At 39.2% G+C, this 19,569-nt stretch overlaps 1 protein-coding gene across 2 annotated transcripts; it reads right to left on the bottom strand.

Annotated features, from left to right (window-relative positions):
• Positions 1–492: 492 nt before the first annotated feature.
• ap2b1 (adaptor related protein complex 2 subunit beta 1) lies at positions 493–19,347 on the bottom strand. 2 transcript variants are annotated; one of them, XM_047606893.1, is made up of 22 exons: positions 19,218–19,347; positions 17,337–17,391; positions 17,085–17,190; positions 16,724–16,859; positions 16,354–16,599; positions 15,948–16,138; positions 15,624–15,845; positions 15,272–15,392; positions 14,412–14,507; positions 13,950–14,065; positions 13,052–13,217; positions 12,683–12,781; positions 11,625–11,884; positions 11,340–11,529; positions 10,647–10,688; positions 9,091–9,243; positions 6,380–6,525; positions 6,155–6,284; positions 5,522–5,606; positions 5,217–5,303; positions 3,642–3,796; positions 493–2,365 (listed from the first exon to the last, which is right to left on the bottom strand). In XM_047606893.1, exons 2-22 carry the CDS (start codon positions 17,371–17,373, stop codon positions 2,291–2,293), a joined length of 2,859 nt encoding a protein of 952 aa, XP_047462849.1. In that variant the 5' UTR covers positions 17,374–17,391; positions 19,218–19,347; the 3' UTR covers positions 493–2,290. The 2 variants fall into 2 exon arrangements, with proteins under 2 accessions (XP_047462849.1, XP_047462850.1); XM_047606894.1 differs by lacking the exon at positions 10,647–10,688.
• Positions 19,348–19,569: the final 222 nt, after the last annotated feature.

Genomic DNA, 19,569 nt, shown 5'->3' on the forward strand with positions numbered 1-19,569 from the left:
CAAGTCACTTAGTTACATAGTTTTAGAAAGATCTTTTTAATTGCAGATCAGTTTCTGCATGAGTTGGTAGAAGAGAGGATTTCAATATATACATGTGTTGACACTAATACCTTTAGTCTATTGGCCTCAGGCTGGAAACGTCTCAGATATCCTGCAGGAGGGTGATAATACTGATACCGACCCACTTAAAAAAACAAAAAAAAAGTAATAGATACAATAATATTAATAAAATATCTAAAAATATGAAGATTTAGAAAATGTAAAAATTATTAAAGATTTAAAAGATTTAATAACGATAAAACGCACAAAGACTTAAATAACACAAGTAAGAGTTAAAAGCACTAAAGATTTAAGAATAGTAAAATAAGAGAAATAAAAAAATAAATAAAAGTCAGATTAAAAGAGTCTTGAGAGCAGCAACTTCTGAACGTAGCCTCCCCACATTAAGGGTTTAGGTTCCTACAAACCCACAAACCACACGACGACGCAGGATGTGTTTGACAATTTATTGACATAAAGATGTGATACTATGACAATAACAAATCATTTACAACAGGGTTACAGCAACGATGCTAGAAATATTTCATTTCATTAAGACGCTACGAGAGATCTCACCGTACGTTCTCTCTGTACTTTTAGCAACAGCTCTGGATACAAGTCTGTTTGTGTTTGGAAAAAAACAAAAAAAAAAAAACAAAAAAAACATGAGCTCTACCGCGGAGACGTGGGGGTTCGTGTTAAACTGAAGCAAATCCACAGCCGGAGAGAATAAAGGGTAAAATGACAGCGAGCGCATGCAGGCACATTAATGTATTTATTCTTTTTTTTTTGTTGTTTTTTTTTTTTTACGTTATCACTGATCGTTGAATACGTGAAGCCTTCGTTTTATTCTATTTCCGGGGAAATGATAAAACATTTTAAAGTCATTAGCTACAGAAACTACACCATCACTGGACTACACTACAGCTCCTCGGTTTGCATCCTAACGCTTACATAGCGCACACACACGCAAACAGACACACACACACACACAAACACACACACAACGCCAACTTCAAGGAGGCTCTAATGACACCGAAGCACTAAAACACAAGCTTGGCATTTAATTTGCTTGGTCCTGTGAGTTTGGTTTGGCTGACCCGCCACAAATTTGGACTGGCATGAAGATTACACACACACACACACAAAAACAACACTGGCGTTCAAAGAAAGTGTGATTATTTTTTTTTCTGAATGGGAAGCAACAAAAGGAAACACACAGAGGTAGATGCACAATAAATAGGAATGCTGTTAGAGGTGTATTAAGCCGTGTATGTGGTTGCAGTAACCGGGCTAAAGAGTGACACGAGGAATAAATTCATAAAAAAAAAAAAAAAAAAGGAGTGGCACTGGTGAGTAAACACAGAATCAACGGAACAGCTGCTGTGGTTTGTGTAGTGGTTGTAAAAAGCTGTTGGATACGACGGCGAGACAAGAACTCTCATTCACAGATGTGTCGTCTGCCGATCAGAAGCTTCTCGAACGTTTATGGCCCAAAAGTTTTAAAGTTCACAGTTTTCTACTTTTTTTTTTATTTATTTATTTTTATTTGAACCTGAAATCATCAAAAAAATAATACAAGTAGCTGAAATGGAGTGTCTTTTAATAGATGGGAATGGATGTTTCTTTTCATTTTTTTTTTGTCACCTTCACCAATTTTACATAAACCTCAAATGACAAGGAGGTTCTCAAGCTCTTACTCGTCTTCTCTGGTCTGCGTTTACACTAAAAAGTTGTTGTTTGTATCTAAATCTCGTAAATTAACTCGCGACAGGAAAAGACGCCTGTCGGGTTTTGTCTCTTCATGCACATGAAGAAAAATCAGTCACTGGAATTATTTTGAAGGTACAGCTGAAGCAACGACGGTATCAAATAAAAAAAAAAAAAATAATAATCTGAACCGAAACATGTGTAAAGTACAAAAATAAAATGAAATAAAATAAATCAATGGCTTCGTGGAAACTGGAGAGGACAATTTTATCACTGGTCACTTCTTCACGACATTAAGACACCGAAGTTAAGGATGGAATTGATTTTTCTCTGGGAGGTAAAAATCTAAATGTGGAGCTGAATAAAGCTTTCAACTGCCAAAACAAGGGAAATGTGATCACAACGCCTCTAACGCCACCCGTTCGGATTATTCAGCATTCACCGCTGACCGTTTTGGACTCTCTTGTTTTGGCAGTGAAATGATAAAACACTGTGGTTTCGCCGTCAGGATGAAGCAGGATTTGCTAAGTGGTGGAGCAGATCAGTTCTTCAGCACCGAGTCGTACATCTGGTAGACGTACTGGGACACCTCGGGGGCCCGACACTTCAGGGACAGCTGTGGACGAAGACAGGAGACACACATTATTGAAAAAGTATTTTAAAACAGCCTAAGCAAATCTATCTAGAAAGTATTGATGATTTGAATGTGGGGAAATGTCAAAATTTAACATTTAAAGTTGGTGAGAGGTCAAAAATGGTTTAAAAAAAAAAGGAAGAAAAAGAAGTGAAACCTGGTGACAACAAACCATTTAAGTAATTATGTAACACAATATAGAATAACAGATCATATTGTCCTGCAAACCCCAATCAAACAGGATCCATTTCTCACATCTGCGACGCTCTGGACTCCACCAACAAACAAGTGAATCTTAGGAAACTTAAACTTATACATAAGACTTACTCAGAGGTTTAATCCGACTACTTTTTTCACAGTAATCTAACGCGTAATCAGATTAAAGTTATTCATCCAAGTCACTGTGTGTTACTATTTTTCCCAATTTTCCTGAGTAGAAGATATTTGTGTCTTCACTTTGTGGAAATTTTGTATCGTTGATGCTCAATAAATGGAAAATAAATTAATAAATAAATGAAAAAATGTCCTGGTGTAATTCTACCTGATAGGTGGGTCTGCAAATTTTAAGACCAATAAAGAAGAAAAATGTGATATAATTACAATTTTACATTAAATTTCCATCCTATCTTGTGTTTAATTATTTTTTGAAATAGTTAGTCAATTAGTGAACACACTAATTATTTGCTCTAGCTATATTTCAACCAATCAAAGTACAACTACTCAGGATTTATTTATTTATTTGCCGCTTTTCTCTCAATATGATCATTAATATAAAGTAAAAATGTTTGGGTTTTGGTTATTTATGAATTAAAAATTAGAGTTTGTTGTTTTAGTTATTAAATCCAAAGACTCATATTATTGCACTTTATAATAATTTCCACCAATTTTCATCCTTTTATTCAATAGATAATAAGCTAAACAAGATATTTCTAGTTCCTCCTGAGGGATCCAGGTGTCGTCTATGTGGACATCTTTGGATTTTCTCTGTTTTATAATCAACATGAAGTAAAGATGTTTGGATTTTGGACTGTAGGTGGGACAAAATGTAGAGAGTTGGAGACTCTAACCTACAGTAAACTTATCAAAGCCAAAGACTCATATCAGAGAGATGAGGTGTTTTACTCCTCCGTGCTGACCACGCCCAGTAAACTTCTAACAAGTTATCATAGCGACTTTTAAAGCTTTCAGATACAGTTTCTATCTGAAAGCACAATGTGAACATAATAAAAGCTTTTCTCTAGCAGTTTGGACGTGGTACCGTGTAGTTGGGGTTGCCGGGCTGAATGCGGAGCTCGGCCAGGATCCAGATGCCGTTGGTCAGCTTCAGGGACTGGTACAGCATGTCCTGACCTTCTACGTTTCTTTTGGCAATAGTGTAGATGTTGTTGTTCTGAAGCTTCCCTGACACCGTGTCTGCAAGACCAGAATCAAGTTAGGAACATATATTTATATATATGTCGCTACCTGGTGCTATCATCAAAGTACTGAGAGAAGAGACACAACAAGAAAAACACACACACACGGGAGACTGTATTTACTGGTGATACTAGAACTAATCTCTACACAAACTTACACAATTGTACTACTAGAGAAAGGCAAACAAGCTCTAGGAGGATATTAATGACGTTTGTCTGACCAGCTATTTATTCTAAGTGTATGTTATCCTGCTGCCAGCATGACAGTCGCACAATAGTTGGCAACTTCTAGTTGGTACAGGTGAAAATAAATAAATAAATTAAAAAATGAAGTGTCCAACGATGAGCATGTGGATGGAGAAAGAAAACACAAAGAGAGAAAAGTAAGGGCTTTAAATGAGTTGTGGAAATAACACACATCAGGGTTTTCATCAGGGATCACAAGGAGCAACTGGTTGACTGTAGCACAGGAGGATGGATTTATGATCAGTGAAGTCGTCTCAGAAAGAGTTTAGAATATGATACACACTCATCTCAGTGTTTAAATGTTTAAAAGCACCTTCGCACAACACTGCACACTGAGTATAAAATTCTATTTTATACTAGAAATCATGTCAAGTTGTTTGTATACATATATTTTCTTGCTTATATAATCTTCTAGAGATCGACCGATATGGATTTTTGTTAAAGCTGATACCGATAGGCCGATGGGCGATATGTGTTGGCCGGTTTTTAATTTAACTTGATTGAACTTAAAGAATATTTAACACTCATATGCATATGTAGGTAAAAAGAGGTAGAGCACAAGTATTTTCCAGTGTTAGTGAGGGAGAGACAATGTATGGGCTGCACAGTCTGCAGCCTCTGTGCAGCCTGTGGATGCATCTGTCTGTAAAAATATATACAGCATGTATCGGCAAACACACCTGCATATTGGCTGATACTGATACCAGTAAAATATGCAAATATCAGCCCGATATCTCTATAATCTTTTATGTATTCTGTAGGGGTGGGAAAAAATATCGATATATCAATATCAACAGTGATAATTCATCATGATGAATTATCACTGTCATCTGATGTACATATACACAACTTGTATTTTAAGCTACACTTAAAATTTCTCAGTGAACTACGTAGAATATTGCAATATCATAATATCGCAATAATGTATCGTATCGTTAATCGCGTATCATGATACGTATCGTATCGTGAAGTCCTTGCCAATAGCCACCCAAAGTTTTCTGTGTCATAGCAGATTGTTGAGGTATAGTTAAATGTTATGTGTCATGTTTGCATATCAGTGGTATCAGGAGAAACATGATGTAAAAATGATAACAGATTTAACTTGAATGATGTGAATGAGGTAGGAAAGTGAATTATTTTGATCCTGTTAATGCTGTAACAAATCTACCGACCTGCATTTAGATGACACTCCTTTATCTGGTACTGCAGCTCGTTCTCATTGGGGATGTCTTTCCAGGTCGCCAGGAACACCTGTCGCTCTGCAAGACGGAAAACCAAACAACATTATCACTACAGGTGATGCTGAAGTAATTAAACTTCACTATTAGGTATTCAGTTGATTGAAACTATCAACCAGTTCAAATCTAATTTAAGAAGAACATGATTCAGGAAACATTTGGGTCACACTGTAGATTATTTGCCGTTCACATAATGCTGTGGTGTTATTGTTTAAGACAAGTGTGAGTTACAATCATACCCATTTTTCCATCCTCAACAAAGAATATGTTGAGTGGGATGAGGACGCTGAAGTAGAAAACATCAATGCTGTTCTTTACGGCAACCTGTAAACAGAACAGAACAAAGGGATTAAAAGAAGTCAGCTGTAGTAACAGAAATCCATGTGTATAAATGTAAATTAAACACCAGTCACTGAATTGTTAAATGTTCTGGCTCACGAAGGATGAAGTGTTGTTAGTATTAATGTGGGATAATCAGATTAATTGAGCTTTGCTTGTGCTTATGTGTCTCTACTAAAAGAAGCTATTGAGTGGTTTAAAAGTGTTGCTATGAGCTTCTCAAATCCTTGTTCTAAGAGCTAACACATGCTAAACGATTTAAATGTTAACTACTACCGCATTAACCAAAACTAAAACACATTTCAGAAGAAGACAGAACAAACATGACTAACGAGTACAGGTTTTGTGTGCCTACAATTTAAAATAATAATCAGAATACTATATGTCTAATGCATGGCAGAACTGGATTTAAGTTCACTTTACATATGAACTGTTAATGTGAAGAAAGAACTGTACTAAATGGAGGTAATGACTGTTCTGATGACAGTGTTTTGTAAATGTTGCTATTTAAAGTAGAGTGAGTGCTTCTGTACCTGCAGATTGTTGAGCGGGTCCATCTTCATGACTGGCCCAATAGTGTTAATAGGTAAAGAGATCTCAATGCTCTGACTGGGCATCAGTGGAGTGTGAATGGGCAGAGGACTAGTGGGGATCATCCCAAAGCTGCAAGAACAGAATAAAAAAATAAAAATAATCACACATTAGTGGCTGCATGTTGCTAAAACTAAAGGCGGACTCCTCTGAGCGACCGCACCGACCTGTTCTTGTTGAACTGGATGGCGAAGTCGGTCATGTGTTGCAGGGCCTTGTTGGTGAAGGTCATGTCCATGTACATGTGGCCCTGACGGCGGGAGAAGGTCCCAGAGATCTCCAGACCCTTGGCTTTCACGGCAGGCAGCCAAACCTGCGACAAAATCCAGCGTCATCAACTCTGCTGCTACATAATCTCACATTTCTACAGGAGCAGCTTCAAGCATTAACACGGTCAGTGAGAACTTGTTTGCTGTGAATGGTTTCAGATGCAGCACCTCTTGATAACGTGGTGACGCTTGGAAACCGCGTCCGAACGTTCAGGCAGGAAGTCCATCGTTGGAATTGATTTTCAAAATAAAATTCTCTATGCAGTCTTTTACTTTAAAATATCAACGTGACATATTAGCGTCAACATGGTTCAACTAAGCTTCCAAATAATAGGCAAATGTCACTTTAAATGTTAAACTAGAAAGAACTACAGGTCTCATACAGGCAGTTCTTTTTGTTCTCCGTCTTAAATTTGTTAAAGCATTCCAGTTTGTTGCTTTATTGCCTTTCAGACCAATTAGGTTCCTGCAGAGGGGTCATCTTATGGTCATGCAGTGTTCATGGCACGTTTGCACAAATATGATTTTTGTGTAAAAACAAAAAAATATTATATATAGGTTTGCACGTTTCTCCATGGTATCTGGGATTACTAGCTAAGCCGTACAAAAACTAAGCATCATCTTTGAACAGGAAGTAGCACTTTTTTTCAAAAAACAAAACAAAACAATGTCCTCATATGTGGACACTGGTGTTATATCATTATTATATTATAAAAAAAGTCACTAATGTGTGACAATATATAAAACTATTTATATTAATACCTGAACATGGCTGATCAAAGACAGAGAAGAGATGTCACTTTAAGATGTCACTTTAAGATGTCACCCTCTATCGCTCGTTGTGATAGAGGGTGTCAAACTCATTTTAGTTCAGGGGCCACATACAGCCCAATTTGATCTGAAGGGGGCCGGACCAGTAACACAATAGCTTATTACCTGGTAAATAACGACAACTTCAGTGTAATCTTTGCAAATTCTTCCCACGGGCCAGACTAGACCCTCTGGTGGGAGGATTTTGGCCCTCGGGCCTTATGTTTGACACCTCTGCTATAAAGGGTATGCACGTAGGTGTCACAGCAAATTGAAGTTTCCATGGTTACGGCCACTGAATGGCAAAAAGTTGGAAACAGTTGAACATGGAGATTAGCAGCATTAGCTTGAATCATAGGCTTTAACAGCGCCTAAATTGTAAAATTAATTAAAAAAAAAAAGATGAAGATGAAGCTGTTGTGTGATTGACTGAACCAACAGATTTGAAAAGTAGTTGGAGATCCATTTTACAGATATCTGCCAAATAGAAGAGAAGTAGATGGATGGCTGTACACGAAACCAGGGCACAGAAACCTGGTGTTGTTGTTCACATTTAGTATCAGGTAATATTCATTTATGATGTATGTTCTGATGGAGTCATACCTTAAGTTACATTCTGGAGGGCTGTCGAATAAGTTTGTGGATGTTGTTGTTTTAGCGTAATTACAGGGGACAATAACTATTTCAGTCCCAACTATAAACAATAAAATAATGACCGGAATATCTGCGATCTCTCCTCATCATCCTTTTAACGCTACAGTATTGTATGGCTAATATTACTTCTCGGTAAAGCTCTTAGCGTTAGCATCTTTTATTTGGCTACATTTATCATCATTAAATAACCTAAACTAACTGAAACTGAGGCTAACCCCCTTTTCCAAATCCATACTAGTTCATATGGATCATTGTCGAGTCCAATTGTCCTCAATTTGATCTTTGATCTCTGTATTTACTGATACATTTCACTGTGTTTTTGCCACTCAGGGGGGCGTCAATGAATACCACCAATTGATAAAATGTGTTAAAGTTGTGCACCATATCAAACTAGACGCGGTCTCAGGAGTTTAAATGTATGAACATTTGATATAGACACGATGACGTCATGACCTCCCCTCCAGCCCCCAACATCTCATAACAACAACATGCAAGATCAATTAACGGATACAAGGCTAGTGATGGTGCGGCATCAGATATTGACCCTTGCTGGGTGGCTAGGTCAATATATATTGTTGCTTTGTGACTACGTTGAGTTAAAGAAGATTGTAATCTGGAGTTTATGTTTGTATGTGGGTGCAGAGTTGATGTTCGTGCTCCGCCTCTTCTTCTTCTTCTTCTTTTGTAGCAGAAAGAGGGGAAATGGGATATGTACTACAGCCTGTCTACAACTAGATGCAACAGATTCCACCTTTATATATATATATATTTTTTTTTTATTTGTTTTTTCCACAGATGGCTGATCCGGAGAAGCCTCAGATTTATTTATTTATTTTTATTCCACCTTTATAGAGAAATTCCCGACACGACGCCAAGAAAAACCGAAGAAAAAGATTGTTTTGCAACGTGTGAATGCGGCCTAAGAGATTTCTTCTCTTTAAATACCTGCGACTCGACACTGATTATCGTGCAAAGTTTGAACCCTCGCGTGATCTCGTCCAGCCGCATGAAAGATGCTTTCAGTGGATCCGAGGGCATAAGGCAGGAGAGCCATTCGCTCAACAATCATTCGGGAGACTCTGAACTGTGCGTTACTCCTTTCAGTGGGAAGGGGTGGCGTTCGGCTTAATAACGAGTAAACTTACTGCTTTCGGGGCAACATAGCCTCCAGTGGTGACGGCCATGCCTGTGGAAAGCTCAAACAAGTCGTTGAGGCCGCTGCTGACAGCTGGAGGCGCAGGTGTAGGTGACGGAGCGAAAGTACTGGGGACAGATGACGGGATGAAGTTCTGTCCCACCTGAAGCAAACGCACGCACACACACATATATATACATGCATCTTAGTAACCACACGTTTAACCACAGACAACTTCATCAGTTCACTATAAACCTACAGAAAGAACTGCGCAGAGAAGCATGCGAAAGGAAGAAATGATTAATGAAACTCTTCAGTGATTAGAGGAAAACAAGAGTTCAACCATAACTAGAGTGTGACGAGCCAAAGCCCAGAGAAGAGTGAGGTTAATCTATAGCACTACAGCTGAGGTTTGGGGTGTTTTAGCCCATCACTTCACTTAATAATAGTATTCATTCAAAAATATGGAGCATGCAAGAAGTATGGCCAAGAAGTTTTGGATCCTGAAACATTAAATAAGACTGGACAGTATCTTCTAACACGGTGCTTCAGTAAAGATATTATTTGTAGATAAAATATAAGTTTTTGGCAAAACTATTTACTTCTTAATCAAAGAAATGTATGCAAAAATAACAAAGAAATATTATACTTTGCTGCCTGTTGATTCTACATTCTGTCCTAAAATGCTCAGAGAACTTTTAAGGGATATTTATCATGATATAATCAGTAGGGGTGGGAAAAAATATCAATACAGCAATATATCTTTACAAATGCAATAAATTGGAAATGGATGATTTGGATTAATATTGTTTTTTGATTTATTATAATATTGAAATAATGTATCGTATTGTGACTCAAGTATCATGATACGCATCGTATCGTGAAGTCCTTGCCAATACCGAACCTTTTTTTTAATGTCTCAAACAAGTGTGAGATTTGAGTATTTTGTTTTATGTGAACCATATAAATACATTATTCGTTCCTCCTTCAAGAGAAAATTTAAAAACAGTTATAAAAATATAATACTTAAGGGTATCGTAACTCAAGTATTGCGATACATATCGTAAAGTCTTTGCCAATACCCACCCCCTAATAATCAGTGGTCAAAATAATATTCATATTGTCGCTCTTATCTATGGATCTGGTGAACATGATTCCTGTGATGTGTGATTTATGGTGTTTTTCAGATTAGAACTGGAAGAAAGTCAGAGAGGAAACTAGTGTCATAGCAACAGCTTTAACGACTGTTACTGGTTCTTGATGAAGAAGAAATCTGGCACCTATATATATATATATAATATATATATATATATATATATATATATATATATATATATATATATATATATTTATATATATCAGCATATCCTGTTTCAGGTTCACGTGTGGCCGGTCCAGACCAAGATGTCTGCCAATGAAAATGTAAATGACGGGCAGAAAATGGGCTAAAACATCCAAAACCGTGCGTGTGTCTATCTAACTTGTGAGTGTGTGGTGGGTTAAAAAAGTCTGGAAGCATGCGGCATGCAGACAAGCAGGCGGGCCAAACAGAAGGGCTTAACTTACTGCTGGACTTCCCCCAACACCTCCGCCCAGGTCTCCCCCCAGCTACAGGAGAGAGGAGAGCGCCCCGCCCCCCCCCAAAAAACAGCATCCAAACATCACAGACAGACAGACCAAACACACAAACACAGACAAGAGACAGAGACTTCCTTAGCAACCGCAACCCATCAAGAGCAGCCCTCACTGTGCTCTGCATCGTATGTTAGACAATTAATCTGCCAGAAGAAGATTATGAGGAGGTCCAGATATTCCAGCAGCTTGGGAGGTTGTGACCATTAACAGAGGAGAAATATTTAGGTTCATGGTTCATGGTTTAAGACATTTCAAAATACTTGTTTTTATATATATACAATTGTGAGAAAAGTTACTAAACTATTGCTTAACTGAATTCTCATACTTACATGAACAAATGAGCCACTGTGAAACGGACTGTAGTTATATTCAATGGTAAGAATCAACATTTCAGCATATTCTTGAACTGTGAGTATTAGCTGGTCAATTTAAACGATTTAAATCTGATGAAAACTCCAACATCTACAGTGTTAATATGTCTCTCAATACTTTTTTTTTGACTGTTCAATCAAATTATCTTCCTTAGAGAGTATCAGACAAAAATACTGCCCAATTGTTATAAATACGAGAAAGAACAAAAGCTAATCCCAATCTTCAGCGACATACAAATAACTTCCAGCCTACCAAACTGTCCAGGCCTCCTCCCAGAAGGTCCACCGCCCCCATCTGCATGGAGGAGACCTGGGGCACATTGACCGGGGGGCCCAGGTCCAGGTTGAGCAGGTCTCCCAGCAGGTCGCCCTGGATGGGGATCACGTGTTGCTCCATGTCAGGCGCTGCCCCGCTGCTCACCGGGCTCTCGCCTGTGTCGATGCTGTCAGAGGAGAAAGAAATAAACTGGTAAGAGAGAGAGAAAGAGAGGGAGGGGGGGAAAACATTACGAGAGGACGCAGGGTTAGCGTGTCCGACCTGCTGTGCTGAACCGGGAGGTGTTTTCGGTGGATCCCGTGGCTGCCCTCCACAAAGGCGCTGGGGGGTTTGTGGTAGACGGAGGCCAGGGAGCCGATGTGGCAGATGAGCTCGTCCAGTAAGGTGGGCTCGATCAGGTCGGTCTCCTCCGAGATCAGGGGCTTCTCCGATAACACCACCTCTTTGGCGGTGACAGGGTCAGTGGACAACAGGCGCCAATAGATGTAGCCTCTGTCACGCAGGTCAGGGTTGTCAGAGTCCTGCAATGGAAAGGAAAGAGGTTGACGCGTGTGCTTTAGATAAGATAAGGTAAGTAGGAAGTGGAACTGGTTGTTATTACGAAGGCAGTATGTGTCTATTAGGGCTGCACGGTTAATTGAATCTTAATCGTGATCACGATTTCGGCTGCCACAATTAAATGAATCTGATCGTCTGCAATATTTACATTTAAAATGTGGACTTTTTCTCAGTTTGCATGGTTAAAACTTCAGTAAGTTGCCTAAATAACTAAGGTGAGTGCACCTTGGAGAGGCAACCTCAAGTAAACATGGACTTATTCTGGATTTAGTGACAGGAAACAAGTTAAGCAAGATATATGCAAAGAGTGCAACACCACAGGGAAACGAAATTAATCTGTTCAATCATCTAAAAAAAAATATCACCAAAGTACGAGGAATGTATGAAGGCCAAAGCTAACTAGCTAGCTGCATCACTAAATCCACGTCTGTGTCGATTGGCAGCCCACACAACCAATTGTGTAAATTTTATTGTTCATTATTAACCATTTATTCTAATTTAAAGTTTAATTCTGAAAACTGTTGGACTGTTGTTCAATAGTAGTGCAATAAAAACACAGATGCTTTTCCTCACATGATGAGTAATCGTGATTACAATATTGATCAAACTAATCGTAACTATCATTTCATTTCATAATCGTGCAGCCCTAGTGTCCATGTGATAATATGCAGAGTTCTGTAAGAGCAGGAATAATAGACAAGGTTGTCCAAGCTCAAAGTGATGTACAGTTGCATGTCTTCAGAATAAAAGATGGCGCTCACCTGAGTGGCCAAGCTGAGGACCTGCTGCACCAGCTCCTGGGTCTCTGACGGCTTCTTGAGGAACAGCTTCACGATGGCAGTCAGCAGAGTGAGCTGGACCTGCAAATCAAAGCACAAGCCATTACATTATGATCAGAGTCCAACTCCTCATCGTCACTGTGAGAGGTCGAGACAAGAAAAGAATAGAAATGGTTAAAAAAGGAATTGTGAAGTAAGGTCTTTGTGTTTTTCTTCTGGAAAAGCCACAAGATTTTGGTGAACCTGGATCGGCCTCAGGTTTAACAGGAATAAATGTTTTATACTAAATAAATTGTATCGACGCACGATAACTATCGGCACAGTGTCTTTTTGTGCACGTTTTGAACCCACCTGGGTGCTCTCATCATGGAAGCCCTCGAGGAAGCTCTCGAGCAGCTCGTCGGCGTTGTCGATCCTCTCAGCGTACTCGCCGACGATCCAGATCATGGCAGCTCGAGCGTCAGGCTCGTCCAGAGAGTCCAGATTCTCACACAGCGTCGCAATGATGCTCTCATACCTGAAGAACAACAGCAATGTGGTAACAGTATCTTTTGCATGATGCTGTAAATATGGTTTCATTTCATTTCACTTTCAATGATTCAACACACAGCACAACATCTCAATCATTGACCGAAATTTTTTGAAAATGCCTGTTATATAATCAATACAACTGAATATCTACAGGAAAACTCACAAGTTAAATAAACTGCACAAATATAGAAAAAAAATTGCCACAACAAAGATCGAACTCTATTTCCTTTCCTTATAATCTTCAATCTTACATTTCAGGGCTTTTCTGAAAAATTGATATAGAACATCATAACTTCAGTTTATCACACAGTCCATTCAATAATTTCACACCAAGAACACATCTGTATTTTACATTTGTTCTTGCTTTACCTAAACCAGTAAAGAGCTCTCTCTTAATTATGAAAAAAATGTTAAACACGATCAGAGAGGTTTTTATTTCTCACTAGACAAGTTATTTATGATATTTTTAATTGAACTATATCTAATTTTACTGTGCCACATTCAATAAATAATCTATTTGATGGCTCGACATAACCCACTTTATTTATTACTCAAACAGCTCTTTTTTTATAGTAGGTCTGTATGTCCCTACTCCAGTCAGATCCCATGATAAATGACACAGTCCTGGATGAAGTTTACACTCGTAATAAACATTCACATCTACTAACTGATAGTAAATACTAGCTGGTCTTTCTCAGGAGTTCAGTGTAAAACGTACTTGTTGGGGTATTTGCGGAAAATGTCCCTGATGACCACGATAGCTTCCTGGACCACATAGTTGACCTTAGTCTGGATCAGGTCCAGCAGAGTGCTGACACAACGCTCGGCCGATTGCTAGAGAGGAAACAGGACGGAAACGCACAATGTGTCAAGGTTAATATGAGGAAAAGGTCACGATAAGTTAACACAACTTATCTTTTTGGTTATTTTATACTGGCATCACCAGCCGGGAGCTGACAAACCTGATCCATGAATCTCAGTAGAAGCATAAACAAATTCTCCAACACAAACACTTTATGACTATATCTTATTAACTGAAGTGCAACAAGAAGAGTGAGCACTAATCAGCTGATACCGAACCTCTTGCATTATTACATTCCTATAGCTCAGTGCTGTGGCAACAAGACTGGAGCGAATTACGCTCTCCAGCGCAGAGATAAATGATGATGGCATATTTTACCTCCACTTTGATGGCACAGCGTCCGATGGCTCGTACAGCCTTGCGCACAAAGTCGACGTCTACCTCTGTGGCGTATTCCTTCAGTTCAGCCAAAACCTGCAGGTGACGAAACGACAGAGAAATATTTTAGCTTTTAAATTGATTGCGCTTTATTTATTTCGAATATATTCAAAAGAAAAAGATAAACAAAAAAAGAAGAAAGAAACATGCAATATATTCAAAAGGGAGTGGGAGTAAAGTAAAACGTATCTAGTCCCACTGCTTCAAACAATAACAACAATTATTTACAGCAGTAAATCAGTGCGATACTTCCTGTTTCATCCATATATCTCTCAAGTATAATATTTTTATACATAGTTTTGATTTTCTCTTAAAGAAGAACATGTAATCTATTTATCTGGTTCACATAAAACAAACTGCTCAAATCTCATACGTGTTTGAGACATAAAAATAGGGGCAGGTATTGGCAAGGACTTCACGATACGATACGTATCACGATACTCGCGTCACGATACGGTACTTTATTGCAATATCATGATATTGCCATATTCTACATAGTTCACTGAGAAATTTTAAGTGCAGCTTAAAAATACACGCTGTATATGCACATCAGATGACAAACTGAGTCAAAAAACATTATTAATCCAAATGATCCATTTGCAGTTTACTGCATTATGCAGTATCGTGATATATTGCCACATTTGCACGATCCTGATACACGATAATATATCTCTCTCCCTCCAGTCACGTACAAATCAAAAGCGTGTTTATCAGTGTAAATCGTTAAAAACAGGAAACTGCTCAGTAGCAAAATCATCATCACAATAAGTTCTCATGCAGCGGTGTCAGGTTTCAGGTACCTGGGCGATGTTGGCTTGAGAAGCCAAGCGGATCATGATGTCCAGTTTCTCCAGTTTCACATAGATCGGATCGTTGTACTTGACGAAGAACACCTTGATCTCCTGCTTCAGTATCTCGGGCCTAAACAGAATCGGCACATGACACATTAGATCCCGGAGGCACAAGCACCAGAGGACGAGACTGTGCTGAAATATCGATCGCTCTAAATATAAAGACAGCGTTTCTATTTAGACGCTTTGAAAGGAGCGACTACCAGATTGGTTATTCACTGTGATCTAATTCAAATGCATGTTTAAAAAAAACTTTACATAATGTGTAGTGTGAAGTTTGCAGGTGTTGCAGGTTACACACCTTTTCTGCACAATGAGGTTGATGTTCCTCAGAGCCACATACTGGACCTCTGGCTCTCCAGAGAGCAAGGTGACCAGCGGGGGGGATAACTTCTTCAGCAAAGTGTTGTAGTAGTCGGAGTCTTTAGGCAGCAGCTCTAGGAACTTCATCAGCACCTTGACGGCCGACAGCACCACCGCCGAGTTGGCGTGAGAGAGCCGAGGAGTGACGCGCTCACAGATGCTTTGAGACGGAAGGTAGATATTGATCACTCTTCGTTAATAGCACAAATTTATTTAAAATCATGTCATTTTTTAAAATTTTTTTTTGGTAATCAAGTCTTACCTTTGAGCCTCGCGCTCGTCCTTCGGGTTGTAGTTGGACAAGCAGTCCAGGATGAAGATTTGTCCCCACTCCGTGCACTCGTTGAGAGCCGTCAGCAGCTTGTTGATGTTCTGGGGGTTGAGGTCCAGCAGGTTGCTGTTGGGGTGAGACTCGCTGATCTCTGACAGGGCAGCAACCGCATTGGCCACAACCTGAAAGTCATAAGTGGAGCTAATTATACTTCACTGTAAATTAAGACATCGTCAGATAAAAGGATTCTGTTTCCAAGTAACTGGGTAACACATACATATATTAAAACCCATGCAGTCTTAGAAACAACACATATACAGTACAGGTCTAAATTTTGCATGTCTCGCCTTTGAATCCAAACATAACGAAAAACAAAAATAACACCATGAACACGTACCATGGGATTTGAGTCAGCGATGAGATCTCTCAGGGAGTCCAGGAAACCCTGGTCCTCCACCATCTGGGCATTGATGTCGTGGAGCTTGGCGACACAGACGGCTGCAGTCTTCCTCACGTACGGGTCCTCGTCCTTCAGGCACTTCCTCAGCGGCTCGCACAGGTACTCTGTGATCTTATCCACCCGGATGCAGCCCATGGTGCGGACGGCCAGAGCCCGGATCAAAGGGTTGGGGTCCTCACAGTCCTAAAAGGGCATGACAAGAAATATTTTACTGGGACACGGTCTATGTTGGTGCAATTCTCAGTCATTTGTGATTTTCAGAAAACAAAAAAAAAATAACATTTAGAGAGTATTGTTGCGCAAATACCTTGACAAAGCTGTTAACGGCCATGATGGCCATGTCAGGCTGGCTCTTGGCGTAGTTCATTAGGTACAGGTAGACCAACTTCTTCAGCTCCAGGTTGTCGGTCTGCATGCAGTTGACCACATCTGGGAATAAAGAACTGACAGCAAAGCACGAGGCTCAAAGTGAGAGGCTTCAAATGTTGTTCTCTGGACAATCTGAAAGGGCTGAAAAGCTTTAACTTGTTCTTAAATTTCAGTACAACACTTTCCTGATTTGACGCCTGATATCTGTGTGTCGGTGAGAAACACTTCGAGCTTCAGGTCCTCAACAACATATTCTACAAATTCCTTAGCTTATTCACAGTTAAAATGGTCTAAGGTACCTGACGTCCTTGCCAACAGTCATGGCGGCAATGACCTTCTTTACTGCCTCTTTTCTCTTCTCCTTCTTCTCATTGTTCAGCTCTGCCTTCAATTCAAAGATCTCCCCTGGAAGATGAATCACAGCGAGAGTGAAAGGCAGCACAGTTTGAATATACTTTTAAAGAAATTAGATTATTTTTCCAACCTTATACGAGCACAAATGAAAGGAACCTTTGTTCAAAATAAAAAAGGAAGGAGGAGGATTTTCTCACCTTTTTTGTTCGTGGTGAAATATTTGGAGTCCGTCATGGTTGTGGTCCTTTAAGTCTGAGTAAAATACAAACAGATGAAGTTAATTTCTTAATCCTGGATTGACTGGGTTTTACTCTTTCCTTCACCCTGAATGTTGCTTCGCAGGGAACTTCTTAGTTTCCTTATGAAGCTCCTTCATAACTGTGAAAGGAAATACACTTTGCAATGAGCTATGAATAACAAATAACATAAAAATTTAAATCCAACCATGAATCTACCAGGAGACTGATTTCACAAGTATAAATGACTACATGCATAAATTCTGCCATCCATGTCCCACAGTTCCCTTAAAAAAAACAAAACACTTGTTTTCTTTTCCAAGGTCAGTCTGTTTAGATTTTCTGCTTGCGCCAACGACTGCGCCGGTGTTCCTGTGAAGGCCGCACAATCATTCAGAGAAGGACCCCTGTGTGTGTGAGCTGCAAACTGAACTGAAACGCTCTGTGATATGGTTTGCCAGCCATGGCAGAGAGGAAACACATGCGTAACATCACCGCACACTATGTCAAACGCCAGCTGGAGTGGTTTGCAAAACACCTCGACACCAGACTGAGGAGCTCTGGAAAGATTTTGTGCAGAGATGAATCTGGCGACATGAGTAATATTTGTTATGACATGAAACATCGTCAAACTAATATAGTTGGTCCTAATATTAGTGTTGCTTTAGTTCTTACCTCTTATAAAATCATTTATGTCTCTAGATTTCTATTTTCTTCTATATATTTTTCAGCGTGTTGTTAGTTTTTGTATATTTTTTCAGATTTGTTTCTGTGTATATATTCTTATATAATTCTGTGACAAGGAAATTTCCCATACGTGGGATAAATAAAACAATGTCTTATGTCTTTAACCAGTCCTGCACTAAATCTTATCTTCATGACTGTTGTGGTGTTAAGTTTATGTTAAAACAGACTCAGAAAGGTGGTAATTCACACATACTATATTTGATGTCGTTTGTGTTTCTGTTATTAAGGAACTAACTAAAATTGGGGTGTGTCTGTGCAACACACTTTAATAACCACAGCCTTTCAAATGAAAACACAGCTCTCTGTTATTCTTAACGAAACACAGCCTTTATTAAGCTAAGACTTAGTGCAGGCCTGTTACAGTACAATAGATGTATTGTCACTAGTGTACCTAATAAAGTGGCCAGGTAGTGTAAATGTGATGACATCTTCAAAAAGACGTAGGTGTAATTTTTTTTTTTTTTTTTTTTACGACTCCATGTTGTTAAATGACAGGATTAGGATTTATTTAATTCAACAGACACACAATAAACAACAACAACAATAATAAAATTATTGGATTTGATTTTCTTAGGAATAACGTTACATTCAAAGGTTAAGTAAAGGTAGCTAACACTTTATTTTAACTACTCCCAATTCTGTGTACATCATTGTTACTTATGGCAAAGCCCGCATAAACCGTGGTGTTTATAATGCTTTATATTTTAGTATTACAATGTTTGGTTTCTCTCCAAAATCAAATTAACCAGAGCCACAGCTTTTACACTTTGCTAATGTTAGCTACATGCTAACAGCATCAGCTACCGCCAGCGACACAACACCGGATTAAACTACAAACCCCGACAGCTGTGTGGGGATTCAGTTGGTCAACATTTTCGATAGAAAGCCTAGTTTTGCGCACACATGTTTTTTTATATAAAAGCACCGTTTTATATCTGACATAGAAATGTGACCAGCGGCCCAGTTTTAGTTGCAGCTTGAGGACGCTGAGGTTCCCAGAAACAAACCGATCGACACGAAGTCACGAAGTCAAACACCCTCCAAGAAAAGGACAATTAGGTTATAGATTTACAAACGGTAAACTGGTTCAGATACCTTGTTGGAGTGTATGTTAGCGGTGAAAATATTCCGCTGGCAGGAAGACGCAGGTTGGTCCTTTGCCTGGTTGGAGGAAGATGGAGAAATCGGGATTGTGATGGTACGTTCAAGTCGTGGGAAATTGGGCAACTTCCCTCTTGGTTGGAGACTCTGAGGAAGTGCTGCACACCAGCATGTGCCGTAAAAGAAAAATCGGCATTTTTGTGCTTTATATGTTGAATGTAGTTAAGAGTACATTACATGTGCACGCAAATACGCGCGCAAACAAGGCACAGCGAAGTCATAAGCAACAACGGCGCTTCATTTAATCGACTCTAGGTAAATTGATCGATTAGTTCGCTTGTCCTTA

The sequence above is a fragment of the Mugil cephalus genome, chromosome 15 (assembly GCF_022458985.1).
Source record: "Mugil cephalus isolate CIBA_MC_2020 chromosome 15, CIBA_Mcephalus_1.1, whole genome shotgun sequence".
Taxonomy (NCBI): Eukaryota; Metazoa; Chordata; class Actinopteri; order Mugiliformes; family Mugilidae; genus Mugil; species Mugil cephalus.

Coding starts and splice junctions, on each gene's coding strand:
- ap2b1 (XM_047606893.1), bottom strand. CDS start 17,373: ATGACGGACTCCAAATATTTCACCACGAACAAAAAAG. Junction 16,139..16,353: donor TCGCTGACTCAAATCCCATG/GTACGTGTTCAT, acceptor TATGACTTTCAG/GTTGTGGCCAATGCGGTTGC. Junction 3,797..5,216: donor GGAGTGTCATCTAAATGCAG/GTCGGTAGATTT, acceptor CTGGTCTTGCAG/ACACGGTGTCAGGGAAGCTT.